General features: G+C 46.2%; 1 protein-coding gene across 1 annotated transcript; it reads left to right on the top strand.

The window, feature by feature from the left end:
- Window positions 1-8438: 8438 nt before the first annotated feature.
- LOC135972229 (olfactory receptor 52D1-like) lies at window positions 8439-9377 on the top strand. The gene has a single exon (XM_065549399.1). The coding sequence runs from the start codon at window positions 8439-8441 to the stop codon at window positions 9375-9377; it is 939 nt and encodes a 312-aa protein (XP_065405471.1).
- Window positions 9378-17282: the final 7905 nt, after the last annotated feature.

The raw sequence follows: 17282 nt of genomic DNA, 5'->3' as shown, positions 1-17282 counted from the left end.
ACTGATTCTCAGGGCTCTGCTTTTCCTGTCGCTGTAAGGAGATTTCCTCTCTCTGCTGAGCAGGATTTCGGTGAGTTGCCTGTTTCTGCATTAAAGTTAGTGCTAAGGCCACAGGAAGTGTTCAAGGGTCCAATACAAGAACCATCTGCACAAACATTAAGAATATGAAAAGTTGGACTCTTTGTGCTGTCAGAAAATGAAGTGATTTACCAAGTAAAATTGGAACTGCAAATGTACCGGAAATGGTTTAGACTTTCTTTCAGAGTGGTAGCTGTGGTAGCCTGTATCAGCAAAAACAACGAGGAGACCTTGTGGCACCTTAGAGACTAACAAATGTATTTGGGCCTATGCTTTTGTGGGCTCAAACCCACTTCATCAGTCTCTAAGGTGCCAGAAGGACTCCTCATTGTTTAGACTTTCTTTTTCCCTTTGTCTATCTCAGAACCTTCCTTTTTGGGTTTCTATGGATTTTCCTCTGGTTCGCTCAAGTTTTCGAATTCAGCAACTTCACTGCCATGTCAGGATGTGCAGCCAATGCCTCTCAGTGAGAATATGTGTTACCAGAGCATTCACAACAAGAATGGGCCACACACTGACCAGATTCTGCTCTCACATTCTGTCTTCAGTGGGTCTGGTTTACACTGGCCATGAGCCTCCAGTGACTTCAACTTGAGTCGTCCCGTGGCCTTTAACGATGGGTGATCTCATTTGGACCAAATAAATACTGATAGGATTGTTGCTGAAATCTGAAACCCACAGGCTTAGAGGTTCAGAACAGTTAGAATTACAATTCTTTTGTGGGGCGGGGGGAGGGATCTGGTCTCTCTGTGCCCCGGCATCTCTGTCTCTGGAGAGGACAAGAAGAACCAAAAGGCAGTAAAAAGAAAAGCATGTTTCTGATTTAGAGCAAACTGGTTGGGGTTGGAAATCTCACCAGGGGTGTTCTAGGAACGCACAGTGTGTGTGTGTGCTGCGGGGAGGGGCAGGGATGTGCAGTATCCAGATCACAGTGGTACGGAGTCCGGATGCTGGATGAAATAGAGAATGCACATCCCACGTAATGCACAGACCAGAGAGGCATAACGAGACCTCCTGGGGTAGGGGGTGTCTCAGACTGTAACGGCATGTGGACCATCCCTCCTCCCCTGAGCAACCCCACTACAACGTTGTAGTGACATCAGCAATTGCCATCTTGGAAAAGCCGCCTCAGGAAGGTGTGTCTGGGTTTCTTAGGGGCTGCAATATGTTAAAGCTTTGTGTTGCTTTGAGGAAGAGATACTTACGCTGGCCAGGGTCGGCTTTAGGAAGTACGGGGCCCGATTCAAATAGTTTTGATGGGGCCCCGACAGGGATGACTCACCTGGTGGCACTCCAGGTCTTTGGCGGCACTTCTGCGGCGGGTCCTTCACTCAGTGATGAGCTGCTAAAAATTAACAACCTGTTCCCTCCTCCTCACCCCATGAGGGGGTCATGCCCCCCCTGCCCCCGGGACTCCTGCCCCATCCAACCGCCCATGTTCCTTCATGCCCCCCTGGGACCTCTGCCCCATCCACCACCCTTCCCTGTCCCCTGACTGCCTCTTGCTTCCCCATCCAACCCCTCCTCTCATTCCTGATGGCACCACGGGACCTCTGCCCCATTCAACCACCCCTTCTCTCTGTCCCTGACTGCCGCTGGAACCCCTGCCCCTGACTGCCCCCCACCGCCCCATCCAACCCTTGCCCCTTCCTGACTGCCCCCCCAGGACCCTTTCCCCCATTCAATCCCCCTGTTCCCTGCCCTCTGACCACCCCGACCCCTATCCACCCACCCCCACCACCCCAAACTCCCCTGAACTCTAACCAACACTCCCTCCCTTCTCCACGCAACCCCCCAGCCCCACCATACCCACCACTGTGCAGACCCGCTCCCAGCCACACAACTCCCCTGCTACACAGCCACCTCGCAACACATAACTCTTTTCGCACACACTATACACACTTGTCCCCCCTACACAGCTGCACTCCCCAAACTACACAATGGTCTAAGCTGGGGGATGGGGGGAGGCAGGGGCCCGGGCAAATTTCCCCACACATTCCCCCCCCCCATGGCCCTGGACCTCGCAGCCCCCCCCCGCTGTTGCCGGTAGCCCGGAGGCTGGAGCTCAGCAGCTGAGCTGGACATCCTGCGGCTCTGAGGGGGGAGGGGGGAAGACAACACAATCCTATAGAATCATAGAATATCAGGGTTGGAAGAGACCTGAGCAGGTCATCTAGTCCAACCCCCTTGTTAAAGCAAGACCAATTCCCAACTAAATCATCCCAGCCAGGGCTTTGTCAAGCCGGGCCTTAAAAACCTCCGAGGAAGGAGACTCCACCACCTCCCTAGGTAACCCATTCCAGTGCTAACCACCCTCCTAGTGAAACAGGTTTCAGAGTAGCAGCCGTGTTAGTCTGTATCCGCAAAAAGAACAGGAGTACTTGTGGCACCTTAGAGACTAACAAATTTATTAGATCATAAGCTTTCGTGGACTACAGCCCACTTCTTCGGATGCATATAGAGTGAAACATATATTGAGGAGATATATATACACACATACAGAGAGCATGAACAGGTGGGAGTTGTCTTACCAACTCTGAGAGGCCAATTAAGTAAGAGAAAAAAAACTTTTGAAGTGATAATCAAGCTCGCCCAGTACAGACAGTTTGATAAGAAGTGTGAGAATACTTACAAGGGGAGATGGAGTCAATGTTTGTAATGGCTCAGCCACTCCCAGTCCTTATTCAATCCTGAGTTGATTGTATCTAGTTTGCATATCAATTCCAGCTCAGCAGTCTCTCGTCGGAGTCTGTTTTTGAAGTTTTTCTGTTGTAAGATAGCCACCCACAGGTCTGTCATAGAATGACCAGACAGGTTAAAGTTTTCTCCCACTGGTTTTTGAGTATTATGATTCCTGATGTCAGATTTGTGTCCATTATTTCTTTTGCGGAGAGACTGTCCGGCTTGGCCAATGTACATGGCAGAGGGGCATTGCTGGCACATGATGGCATATATCACATTGGTAGATGTGCAGGTGAAAGAGCCCCTGATGGTCTGGCTGATGTGATTAGGTCCTATGATGATGTCACTTAAATAGATATGTGGACAGAGTTGGCATCGGGCTTTGTTACAAGGATAGGTTCCTGGGTCAGTGTTTTTGTTCAGTGATGTGTGGTTGCTGGTGAGTATTTGCTTTAGGTTGGGAGGTTGTTTGTAAGTGAGGAAAGGTCTGTCTCCCAAGATCTGTGAGAGTAAAGGATCATCTTTCAGGATAGGCTGTAGATCTCTGATGATGCGCTGAAGAGGTTTTAGTTGAAGGTGACAGCTAGTGGTGTTCTGTTATTTTCTTTGTTGGGCCTGTCTTGTAGGAGGTGACTTCTGGGTACTCGTCTGGCTCTGTCAATCTGTTTTTTCACTTCAGCAGGTGGGTATTGTAGTTTTAAGAATGCTTGATAGAGATCTTGTAGATGCTCGTCTCTATCTGAGGGATTGGAGCAAATGTGGTTATATCTTAGAGCTTGGCTGTAGACAATGGATCGTGTGGTGTGTCCTGGATGGAAGCTGGAGGCATGTAGGTAAGCATAGCGGTCAGTAGGTTTCCGGTATAGGGTGGTATTTATGTGACCATCGCTTATTAGCACAGTAGTGTCCAGGAAATGGACCGCTTGTGTGGATTGATCTAGGCTGAGGTTGATGGTGGGATGGAAATTATTGAAATCATGGTGGAATTCCTCAAGGGCTTCTTTTCCATGAGTCCAGATGATTAAGATGTCATCAATGTAGCGCAAGTAGAGTAGGGTCGTTAGGGGACGAGAGCTAAGGAAGCGTTGTTCTAAGTCAGCCATAAAAATGTTGGCATACTGTGGGGCCATGCGGGTACCCATAGCAGTGCCGCTGATATCCAACCTAGACCTCCCCCACTGCAACTTGAGACCATTGCTCCTTGTTCTGTCATCTGCCACCACTGAGAACATCTCTTTGGAACCCCCCTCAGGTAGTTGAAAGCAGCTATCAAATCCCCATTCATTCTTCTCTTCTGGAAACTAAACAATCCCAGTTCCCTCAGCCTCTCCTCATAAGTCATGGGCTCTGGACCCCTAATCATTTTTGTTGCCCTCCGCTGGACTCTTTCCAATTTTTCCACAACCTTCTTGTAGTGTGGGGCCCAAAACTGGACACAGTACTCCAGATGAGGCCTCACCAATGTCGAATAAAGGGGAACGATCACGTTCCTCGATTTGCTGGCAATGCCCCTACTTATACAGCCCAAAATGCCGTTAGCCTTCTTGGCAACAAGAGCACACTGTTGACTCATATCCAGCTTCTCGTCCACTGTGACCCCTAGGTCCTTTTCTGCAGAACTGGTACCTAGCCATTCGGTCCCTAGTCTGCAGCAGTGCATGGGATTCTTCTGTCCTAAATGCAGGACTCTGCACTTGTCTTTGTTGAACCTCATCAGGTTTTTTTTGGCCCAATCCTCTAATTTGTCTAGGTCCCTCTGTATCCGATCCCTACCCTCTAGTGTATCTACCATGCCTCCCAGTTTAGTGTCATCTGCAAACTTGCTGAGAGTGCAGTCCATGGTCGCCTGCCATATTTACTATTCTTTCTACACATCGGGATGGTTTGTTCCTGCAACCTCAGTAAGGATTCTTTAAAATACAGCCAGCTTTCCTGGACCCCTTTGCCCTTCATGTTATTCTCCCAGGGGATCCTGCCCATCTGTTCCCTGAGGGAGTCAGAGTCTGCTTTTCTGAAGTCCAGGGTCCATATTCTGCTGCTCTCCTTTCTTCTTTGTATCAGGATCCTGAACTCGACCATCTTATGGTCACTCCCTCCCAGGTTCCCATCCACTTTTGCTTCCCCTACTAATTCTTCCCTGTTTGTGAGCAGCAGGTCAAGAAAAGCTCTGCCCCTAGTTGGTTCCTCCAGCACTTGCACCAGGAAATTGTCCCCTACACTTTCCAAAAACTTCCTGTATTGTTTGTGCACCGCCTTATGATCTCCCAGCACATATCAGGGTGATTAAAGTCTCCCATGAGAACCAGGGCCTGCGATCTAGCATCCTCATGGGGCCGGGGGCCCCTGCAGGGCCCGGGCCCGAGCCGGGACAAATTGCCTTGCCCTTCCCACCGGGCTGCCCTGGAGAGCTTGCAGCAGCCCCCCTTACCTTGCTGGCGGCCTCTCAAAAAGCGGCAGGAGGAAGACTCCGGAACTCAGCTTACCTGCCCAGCGTGCAGGTGTGTCTGTGAGTGACCACCTGTGGCTGGCCACTCTGCAGCTCTAGGGGGTGGGGAAGCGGGGGAGGGGCCGGTGGATCCTCAGCGCCCCCCCCCCCCACCCCTCTGGGAATCCTGGAAGCAACAGGTGGCCCGTGGAAAGAAATTCTTTGCCCATCCCCCAGGCCCTTTAACAACCCAAAATTATTCCTAGAGCAGATCTTGTAGGGAAACATCCAACCTTGATTTAAACTTTCTCAGTGATGAAGAATCCTCCAAGACCCTTGCTAAGTTCTTCCAGTGGTTAATTACTCTCACCCTTTATAAAATTTATACTTTATTTCAAGTCAGAATTTCTTTAACTTCAACTTCCAGACATTGGATCATGTTACACCTCTGTATGCTAGGCTGAAAGGACTATTATTAAATATTTGTTCCCCATGCAGGTACTTACTGACTGTTATTAAGTCACCCCTTGACTATTTTTATTACAATAAATAGATTGAGATCTTTGAGTCTATCATTATAAAGCAGGTTTTCTAAGCTTTTTCTAATTCTTGTGATTCTTCTCTGAATCCTCTTCAGCGTATTAACATCCATCTTTAATCCTGACACCAGAATTGGACACAGGATTCCAGCAGCAGTCGCACCATTGCCAAAAAGAGAGGTAAAATAACCACACTCCCTCTCCTTTAGATCCCCCTGGTTATCTTCCCAGGATCAGATTGGCTGTTTTAGCCACACGGTCAAACTGGGAGCTCATGTTTAGCTAATTATTCCTTCACATCCCAAAATCATCTTCAGAATCACTGTGATTCCCGTGGGAGTCCCTCATCATGTAAGGATCGCCTACATTCTTTCTTCCTAGATGTATATATCTACATGGCCATATTAGAATAGGTATTTTTTGCTTTGACCCAGTTTACCAAAAAATTCAGATTGCTCTGAATCAGTGACCTGTCATCTTCATTATTTATCATCCCCCAATTTTTGTGTCATCAACAAAATTCATCAATATTCAGAGCATAAGAACGGCCATGTTGGGTTCGAACGAAGCTCCATCAAGCTCAGTATTCTGTCCCCTGACGGTGGCCAATGGCAGGTGCCCCAAAGGGAATGAACAGAGAGGTTATCATCAAGTGATCCATGCCCTGTCGCCCAATCCCAGCTTCTGGCAAACAGAGGCTAGGGACACCATCCCTGCCCATCCTGGCTAATAGCCATTGATGGATCTATCTTCCATTAATCTATCTAGCTCCCTTTTGAATCGTGTTATGGTATTCGCCTTCACAATAGCATCTGGCAAAGAGTTCCAGAGGTTGACAGTGCATTGTGTGAAAAAATACTTTCTCATATTTGTTTTAAACCTGCTACCCATTCATTTCATTTGGTGGCCCCTTGTTCTTTTATTATGAGAAGGAGTAAATAACATTTCCTTGTTTACTTTCTCTATACCACTCATAATTTTAGAGACCTCTATCATATCCCCCCTTAGTCTCCTCTTTTCCAAGCTGAAAAGTCCCAGTTTTGGTGAATGAGTTTTATTATTCAGGCATGAGAAGGGTTAGCAGCTGAGTGTCTCTTGTCAGTTAACACCTGTAACTTATGTCTCAGACAAAGCTGGGTGCCCGCAAGAAAGTGTCTCACCGAAAGACACAGGAGAAGTAGGTGAGGTGCAGACCTGTAGCCCTAAAAACAGAGACTCTTGTGACCTTCATGCCCATTCCTTTTAGCACAAACTCATAGTCCAGAACAATAACTGATTCCCTCTAGTTCTGCAATATCCTCTGTGACGGGGTGACCAGTACTACACAGAATAGAATATATGATGGTGAAACATTGACTCGGTGACCACATGGCATTGTATTTTCAGTATGATTCTCCATCCCACTTCTCCTGGATCCCAACATTTTCTTCATTTTCTGTCTGTGCTTGCACTTTGGGTACGGTTTCACAGAGCTGTGTACCATGATGCCCAGGTCCCTGTCCTGAGTTCATAGTTTAATTACAACGTTTTTGGGTGTTTGATGATGTCATAAATAGACAATTAAGGGTTAATTCCTCTTTTACCTATAAAGGGTTCAGAAGTTTAAATAGCCTAGCTGACACCTGACCAGAGGAACCAATGGAGGGACAAGATGTTTCAAAGAGAAAGGAGGGAAGTCTTTGTCCTTTGTTCTGTTTTGTAAGTGGGCCGGAGTGAAAAGATCCAGAAATCAAACAGGGTAGTGAGTATTAGAGAAGGAATGTATTAGATTATGTTTATTTTCTTCTGTAACTTCTTTTGCATAAGAGGAAGAATTAACTTGAGTTTTTCTTTTGTGTAACTTTAAGGTTTCTGCCCAGAGGGAACTCCTCTGTGTTGTAAATATGTTGTCTGTGAGATTTCCTTGCATGTAAATCTCACAGAGGTTTTCCTTTCACCTTTCTTTTTTTTAAGACTTTAAAAAAAAAAAACAATTTAATTCTCCCAATTATGCAAACAGAGGTTTTCCTTTCACCTTTCTTTTTCTTTAATTAAAAGTCTTTTTTTTAAGAACCTGATTAATTTTTCCTTGTTTCAAAATCCAAGGGGATTGGATCTGGACTCAACAAAAATTGGTGAGGGAAAGGAAAATTAGACTCAAATCCTGCCAGGAAAGAGAGGATAAGTAATTTTTCCTTGTTTTAAGATCCAAGGATTTTGGATTGTGTTTACCAGGAAATTGGTGGGGAGGGGGAAGGAAAAGTTTCCAAATAACTTTCCCATAAACATTTGTTTAAACTATTTGGTGGTGTCAGCATACTGACTTAAGCTGGGAAATCAGCTTAGGGGTTTTCATGCAGGTCCCCACATCTGTACCCTAAAGTTCAGAGTGGGGGTGAAACCTATGACAGAGGAGTTCGTGCTTCACCCCACCCCCCACTGGGCATACATGTTGCAGTTATTGACCTTGAAGTTCATCTGTCATCATGCTCCCCATTCACCTGGCTTGGTTAGCTCCCTTTGACAACTTTCCTGGACTGTCTATGACCTAAAAAATCTGATGCCATCTGTAAATGTTGTCATATCACCGCTCACCCTCCTTTCAGGATTGTAAATAACTATAAGATATTCACCATACCTATCTGTTATAAAGTGTGTAACCCCGCTCTCTGTGCTTCTCTCCCTTCATAGGCACCTTGAGAATATTGGATTCCTGTCAACACATCGACCGCATCATGGCAGCTTTCAACCTCTCCCCCTTTGACCCTTCAACATTCTTCCTAACAGGCATCCCTGGCCTGGAAACTGCCCATATCTGGATTTCCATCCCTTTCTCTATGTTCTACATTATCAGCCTATTGGGAAATTTCATGGTTCTGTTTGTTGTAAGCAAAGAGCAAACCCTGCACAAGCCAATGTACCTGCTGCTCTGCATGCTGGCGCTCACAGACATTGGCATTTCTACCTCTGTTGTGCCAAAGGCACTGTGTATATTTTGGTTCAATCTGAACAACATTACTGTGGGTGGCTGCCTCACCCAGATGTTCTTCCTTCATGCGGTTTTTGCTATGCAGTCAGCCGTCCTTGTGACAATGGCCTTTGATCGCTACATTGCCATATGTAACCCTCTGAGATATTCCACCATCCTCACCAACACACGGATAGCTAAGCTAGGTCTAGTGGGTTTGATAAGAGCTGTTCTCATTGTTATGCCCCTGCCTCTGCTCCTGAGTAGGCAGCCATTCTGTGCCAACCGCATTATCCCAAACACATACTGTGATCACATAGCTGTGGCGAAGATTTCATGTGGGGACACCACAGTCAACAGGATGTACGCCTTGGTGGTAGTGCTTGTATGCACTGGGTTCGACCTGACGCTCATTGCCCTGTCCTACATTCTGATAATCAGGGCCTTCTTCAAAATATCCTCAAAGAAAACCCACCAGAAAGCCCTCAACACCTGCACAGCCCACATTTTTGTGATGTTGATGTTTTATCTTCCCTTCATCTTCTCTTCTCTGACACACCGTTATGGTCAGGGCATTGCTCCCCACGTTCATATCATGTTGGCCAACCTCTATTTTGTTGTCCCCCCCATGCTCAACCCTATCATTTATGGGGCCAAAACCAAAGAGCTTCGTGACAAAGTGTGCAAATATAGCTGGAGAAGGTGATTGCCTGAGGCCACTGACTTTAAACATGCATGACAAAAGGGGGAAAAAACTACCTCCCAGTTAATCAAGGAAGCTCTGTCCCAGTTTGGCTGAGCTTAGCATTGTGGAAGTTGAAAGTCTGAAAAGCTCCTCATATCTAACATCTTATCACTCCATCACGAAGCACAGCTCTCTCTGCTGCTCACTTTCCTCTCTCTGACCATCACCTCTTCTCTTTCAGTATCACCCATCAACCCCCGCCTCCACACAACCTGTCACTCACTATTTCCATGACTTCTAGACTCCCAGAAGATATTGCAGCTTTCTGAAACAAGATGGTTTGCGATTAGAGCCTGTTTGAACAGGGTTCTTAATGAGGTTGATGAACTGAAGCTTTGTTTTCTGATAGCCAGAGACAAAGAACACAACTACAGTGGTAAACTTTTAAATCATATGTACAGTGATCCGGTGAACAAAATGTACCTGATATTTCTATGGCCAATCCATCAGAAAGCCTGGAGAATAAACCAAATGTTTCTGTTGGAAAGTGCTCATACAAGAAGACTGCTGCAGGAATTGAGGATATTCTACTAGTGATTATTAGTGAAAGTTGTGAAATTGTGTTTTTGAGAACTGGACTGTATTACTCTGGATTTGAGGGGTGTTTAACCCACATTTTGAAGCCAATTGCAAAAAGAGAGTATAAACTCAACTACTATAAATTAATAAAATGGAACACCACATAGTTCAGGGTTATTTGGAAAGCAGCCTTTTAGATGCAAGGTCAAAATCTAGTTTGCAGTTTCTCTTAATCAGAATATGAGCAGTGGACAGACAAGTAAATAAGTCAGAATTGAAGAATATAAATGAATGAAAATCTTGAGTCTAGATGCATGTGGTATTAGAAGTTTATTGTAAGTTAGGAATAGTGTTGGTCCAGTGGGGTCACTATGGATTTTGTAAATTTTCTAAAAGATTAGCTACTACAGTGCACTTTGGAGCAGTCGTTTGAAGTCAACTTGAGAGACCTTTTCCCTCACACCCTTTCTCCCCAGCGGCTGAGCAACTGGCCACTGCAAATCTGTTGTTAATTACTCAGTAAGGTTCCAGATGAAAGACTGTTTTCTCAGAAGAACCTGACTAAAAACACCTATGCAACAAGATGCAAGGGGAACTTTTAGAAAACATTCCTCATGTTAGGGCTTAAAGGCAAGGATGCAAAATCTATTGTGAAGAGTTTGCATCAATGGAGAAAATGTTTGCACTGGTTGTTACCCGCGGTTCTTTCAAACCAAAGCTCTTGGTAACTTTTACTTTGTGCGAGGAGGTGTCAGGAAATAAATCAAGGGAGACACGGCCGTCCGACCGATAGATAGATAGCATACACAGGACAACACAAGAGTGCTTTCACTTAAAGCTAAACTTTACTAGTCCGAAGCACTTACACGTCTGCAGCAGGTTAGTAAAAGACCCCCAACCCTTGATAATTACCAAAACTGAGTGTGGCTCTCGCGTGGCACAGTGGCAGCCCATCTGCCGGTGGGAAACACCAGATGCATCCAGAGGGAGAGACCAGTCCTGAAGAGTCCCCCAGAGGAGTCCCACTATCTCAAGCCTTTCCCCCTTATTTATACATTAGTAATAGAATGACATGGCCCTTAAAGAAACCTTGTTAAGTAAGCAGTTTCAAGCAAGAGGTTCCTTCTGATTATTGATTAACCAGATGTCGGTCTTTCCAGAGCCTGCAGCCTTGAGACCCCAATAGACATTCCTGGGGCACATCCTGCTCTTTTCAAATGCATGTATCAGCAACTTTAAAACAATTCTTGTCAGGAAGGACGCGGGGTCAAGCTGCCCTTTCTGCGGCACCCCAAAACCCCCTCCCCTCCTGCCTTGGCCAAGCTGAGAGTGCTGAATGGCCAATTTACAGCTTGCTGACTAGGTTGCTTTTAACAATAAGCCATAGTTGTTTCAGGCACTTTACTGGTTTGCCAAAGTCTCCCCGTACATGGTCACTGCTCTTAAGCATGACGAGCAGCAGAAGCATTCTACTTCTGACAAAAACAGCAAGGCTGAAATGCTGTCTTTTAACAAACTCATTCAACACATAATATGGTGACTTTCTACCATTACTGAATGCAATTAGAAATAAATAATATAATAATGTCATTGATGTTTTTACACTACATAAGTTTTGGGCTCCTTTGGGGCTATTTTTAACACTATTATTCACCATTTTTTTCTTTGAAACACCTGCCAACCATCAACCGAGATACAATCAAGTACTGGGGCTTTGACTCTGAATTCCAGTGTCATCTCATAGATTTGTTGCTAATGTCGACAAACTCCTGCTGGGGCTTGTATCTTTTTTTTTTAAAATCACATCTATAGTAGGTATGTCAGGGAAGCTTTTATTTGCTATCTGATACACAGATGAATGTGTGAATAAAAAAAAAAAAAGCACAATGAGACGTGAGGAGAGCAAGGTGGGGCTATGGGCAGAGGGACCGGCACAGGGAGATGTCACCAGGCAAGAGGGCCTTGAAGGCTGGACTGAGAAGTTTGGATATGGGGCAGGCAGTTGCTGGGGAGAAGCGTCCTGCCACCTAGACCCTCAGGGCATGAGGGCATTGCCAGAGCAAGCATCTGACCCACGGTCTCACTGCAGCTCAGCCGAGGCCTAGGCAGGAGGCCTGGGATGTGTGAGGAACAGACTGCGAACATTCCTTACATCCCAGGGACAGCTGTTCGTGATGTCCCCATGCCCACAGACCAAGGCTGCTTGTTACATTGAACCTTTCCCATTTTTAGCTTATAATTTTACAGTTGCTGTTTACATTAAGTTCAAATGAAATATATTTTATTAGTGAACAGTGGGTTAGGGAAGCATCCAGTATGAAGAGAGTACCCCGGAGTGGGGACACGCTAGCCCCAGTCCTAAGTGACCAGAATGAGACTGGGGCTTCAGCTTCCCAGGAATCCTGGGCCCAGCCATTTCGCTATTACATAAGAACGGCTATACTGGGTCAGACCAAAGGTCCATCAAGCCCAGTATCCTGTCCTCTGACAGTGGCCAATGGCAGGTGCCCCACAGGGAATGAACAGAGAGGTTATCATCATATGAGCCATGCCCTGTCACCCAATCCCAGCTTCTGGCAAACAGAGGCAAGGGACACCATTCCTGCCCATCCTGGCTAATAGCCATTGATGAACCTATCTTCCATGACTCTATCTAGCTCCCTTTCGAGCCCTGTTATAGTATTGGCCTTCACAACACCCTCTGTCAAGGAGTTCCAGAGGTTGACAGTGCGTTGCATGAAAAAATACTTTCTGGTGTTTGTTTTAAACCTGATACCTATTAATTTCATTTGGTGGTCCCTTGTTCTTGTATTATGAGAAGGAGTAAATAACACTTCCTTGTTTAATTTCTCTATACTACTCATGATTTTATAGACCTCTATCGTATCCCCACTTCTCCAAGAGTGAGGGGGAATTTGATAGCAGCCTTCAACTACTTGAAGGGGGGTTCCAAAGAGGATGGAGATTGGCTGTTCTCAGTGGTGGGAGATGACAGAACAAGAAGCAATGGTCTCAAGTTGCAGTGGGGGAGGTCTAGGTTGGATATTAGGAAACACTATTTCACTAGGAGCGTGGTGAAGCACTGGAATGGGTTACCTAGGGAGGTGGTGGAATCTCCATTCTTAGAGGTTTTTAAGTCCCAGCTCGACAGAGCCCTGGCAGGGATGATTTAGTGGGTGTTGGTCCTTGTAGTGCGGCAGTTACCCCAATCCAGAGAGAAAGGCTAGGCTGATTGGGGAAGCAGCCACAACTGGGACCACACCCTAATCAGGCCACAGCTGGCCCTATAAAAGGGCTGTGATTCAGGGGTGAGTCAGTCTTTCTCTAGCTGGGGAGAGCAATGGACCTGGTTGCCTGAGAGAAAAGGGTACCTGAACTGGAGCAGTGCTGGGGAATAGGGCAAGAGAGCTGGGGAGCTCCAGCCTGGTAACCCCCCAGGCTGCAGGCCTTATGCAAGGCCTAAGGAAAGGTACTGGGGTTAGGCAGAGGCAGCTGGTCCAAAGCCCCTTTACCAGTGACAGACTGCATTTTGCCCCAATGAGCGGTAAGCAGTAGCCACTGAGGCAAGGTGAGGATAGAGGGTTGGGGCTTCCCCTAGGAGGGGAGTCCCAGACTATGGGTTACTGCTGGGGACAGAACCCAAAGGAAAAGGGGCATTGGGGTCTGGGAGGGACACGGGGGCCCTAAGGCAGGCGAGACACGGGCCTGCAGAGGGCGCTCCAGGCTGGACAAGAGCTAATTCCCAGGATAACCAGCAGGAGGCACCGTGACGGTGAGTCTCGCTTCGCTACAGTCCTGCATTGAGCAGGGGATTGGACTAGATGACCTCCTGAGGTCTCTTCGAAACCTAATATTCTATGATTCTAAGGATTGAAACATCAATGTAATTGGTGAGTAAGATGACACACATGGAATTGTCACTGTAAACACATGGCAGCAGGGAACACAGGGTTGGATGTATGGAATCTGGGGGACAGTTGGGTAACCAAGCAACTTGTTGGGATGTGTAAGGGTTAAGTAGAGACCTGGGAGACTGCTGGTGTGCTGGTATGGTATTAGGAAGTAGAGTGACAGGCAGGCACCGTTCTCCCCTTGATAGATAAGTGTCATTCCTAGCCCTCCCCTTCAGCTTGTTGGGGATAAATAAATGTTGCAGCTGCATGAAAAATGTAGTTGTCTACAGAATACCCTTTGTGTATAAAAAGTGTTATCGTCACCCTCCCTTCTTTCCCAGCTCCATAAGCGACCCCTGGCTCATGGCCCCTTCTTCCTGCCCCTGAGAACTGCTCATGGCCCCTTTCTCCCTCCCCTGAGAACTGGGTGGGTGTTTCTATTACTTAATTAGGGTTTGGGGGTGTTGTAGCAAAAGTAGGAATTTATATACTAACATAAATAAAAAGAATATGCTGTAACAAATCCAGTGCTTACTTGACAATGGGGTCGAGGGGAACAAATATCGCAATAAAGAAACCCGTACTCAAATCCAACTCTGGGTCAACCTGCTCCTTTTTTCTAACACAACTGATGTGCCAAAATGTGAAATTGCAGCAGCAAATCAATGAACTACTGGCACAGCAGCTGTCTGCAATCGCAATGGGTGGAAGAGGCACGAGAGGTAAACCTCTGGTTAACAAAATGGACAGAAGATCTTGCAACAGGAGTGGGGGATGGCTTCAGAAGGCTAACATGGTGGGAGGTGTGTTTGGGGATGCAAAATGTTCAGCTAGCAATTTTAATGAAGGTCATGAGGGACATATGGGTGGGACAATGCCCTTCAGCTTTCAATCATGAAGCTAGCCAATATTTATCCACACTTGCAAAAACGTATACATCTGCATGGAAAATGAAATCCCCGACCTGTGGGGGTAGCACCTGTGTAATAGTTACCATGATACCTTGGAATGGGATGGCAACTAAGGTGCTCCCCATGAGCCTCATGGGTGTAATGAGAATGGGGGAGCTCACTGGAAACCTTAGGGGATAGATGGGGAGGGTGGATTGGAGTAAATTGGAAAATAATTAAGCTAAACCATTGCTTGTCCAGGGAAAATATTTGGATGTGGTCCCTCAGGCAGTGAAGATCCCCCATCACGTAATATTCTATGATTCTAAGGATTGAAACATCAATGTAATTGGTGGGTAAGATGACACACATGGAATTGCCTCATGGGAGTAATGAGAAGATGGGGGATCACAGTGGATCACACTGGAGAATAGATGGGGAGGGTGGATTGGAGTAAATTGGAAAATAATTCAACTAAAGCATTGCTTGTCCAGGGAAAATATTTTGATGTGATCCCTCACCGATGGCCATGGAGGAGCAGACCCAATGTTGCAAGAGGTGGACAATTAGGTGTAATGCATATGGGGAATGGGGTGTTCTGCTGGGAATGAGCACAGTTCAGTACTATAACATTGGGGGTAGAATTCTACCAGCATCTGGCCAAATTACACACATCTACACACTGGCTTGGTGCACAAATAGATCTGTGGAACTCATTGCTGTGCAAAGTGGTGCATACTACCTGATTCCATACCAATTCATTAAGCGGGTCTAGGACAATACCCCATTTCTCTTTGGATATTCAGTGGACTCATGATATGAACAAAAATATGCAAAACCTGGAGGAACAGCTTAATGGAACAGCCAACCCTGTTCAAAGAGGAGAAGCAGTGCTTCTGGTGGTGGCCCAGATTATTTCAACGGTCAGAGATCTCAGTGTGACTGTGGAATATTATGGCTATTGGCCTATTATTACATATACTAATTGTGCAATGTGTACTGTGGTGTTTAAGGAGGGCACAGATCCATAAAGCACAGTTGCTAATTGTAACACATAAAGCCGTGTAGGCCCTCCACCACAGTGTAACAGATAACTCGGATCCAACCTTCTCAGCCCCATTGCTGTGGAAAGTCTGGAACTTTACTTTGAAAATTCGCAGTATGTGCGTATGAGGGAAGGTGCAGGACATCATACTGCACAGGGGGTAGTGGGGTAAATGGAGCACCAACACATTCCACCTTGATACCTGGCCCTTTCAGGAAATGTGCCACCATATGCCTTATGCTTTTCCCGTGACACCTGGGCAGGAGGGTCCCAGAAGAAAAGAGAAAACAAGGGGTGGAGTGTTAGGAGTGCTAGTGACAACGTACGATTTAGGCCTGTATCTTTGCCTGAGATAGAATTTTGGGTCTTGTTTGCCCAATTGATTTTTGATACTCTTATATCTGTATACTCTTATATCATATGCCAAAGCATGTGACAAAAGGACAAAGACACTGTTTGTGTTGTTTCTGCCTGGCCATATGGCTTTGTTAGTATAATGGAACAGGTAAGATAATTATGCCTGCCAAGGAGGGGGAGGTCGAGACACTGGGAAATAAAGTCCTGCGGTGTCAGATTTATGGTACCCATGCTTGCGGGACACTAACATGAATAAGCATCACATTGCCTGCACTTGGGACTTCTGCTCTGCTTTCTGCCTGTGTGACAAGACTCAGGTGAGAGGGTGAAGGGAAAGCCCTCTAATGTCTGATGGCTGCTGCTTGTACTTGGGAGGCTTAGGTAAGCGCTCAGGTAGCTCGTTTTGGGTTTCTGGCGCCATCTGCTGTTGGTTTGGGTGATAACAGGGCCTGGAGAGGATGAATCACCAGCAAAGTGGTGTGGAAAAGGGCCAGCCCTGCTGGGTGATTACGGGGGTGCAGCAGTTACCGTGGCCCAGGGGTGACAAACTATCACATTCATATGCTCCAGAACCTAAAATAGGCCCCAAAACACCTTTTACACAAGCACCGGGGAGAGACAGTAGACTGAACGAAAGATGCAGATATAGCAGTTGTTTCCTTGAGGAGAGATTAAACAGGCTAGGACTTTTCAGCTTGGAAAAATGGAGACTAAGGGGGGATATGATAGAAGTATATAAAATCATGAGTGGTGTGGAGAAAGTGAATAAGGAAAAGTTATTTATTTATTCTCATAATACAAGAACTAGGGGCCACAAAAAGAAATTAATAAGCAGAAGGTTTAAAATAAATAAAAGGAAGGTCTTCTTCACACAGTGCATGGTCAACTTGTGGAACTCCTTGCCTGAGGAGGTTGTGAAGTCTAGGACTATAACAGCGTTTAAAAGAGAACTGGATAAATTCATGGAGGTTAAGTCCATTAATGGCTATTAGCCAGGATGGGTAAGGAATGGTGTCCCTAGTCTCTTTTTGTCAAAGGGTGGAGATGGATGGCAGGAGAGAGATCACTTGATCATTGCCTGTTAGGTTCACTCCCTCTGGGGCACCTGGCATTGGCCACTGTCGGTAGATAGGATACTGGGCTAGATGGATCTTTGGTCTGA

Source organism: Chrysemys picta, chromosome 1 (assembly GCF_011386835.1).
Source record: "Chrysemys picta bellii isolate R12L10 chromosome 1, ASM1138683v2, whole genome shotgun sequence".
Taxonomy (NCBI): Eukaryota; Metazoa; Chordata; order Testudines; family Emydidae; genus Chrysemys; species Chrysemys picta.
Note: the sequence above shows the minus strand (reverse complement) of the source record. Positions and strands in the feature narration are given on the sequence as shown.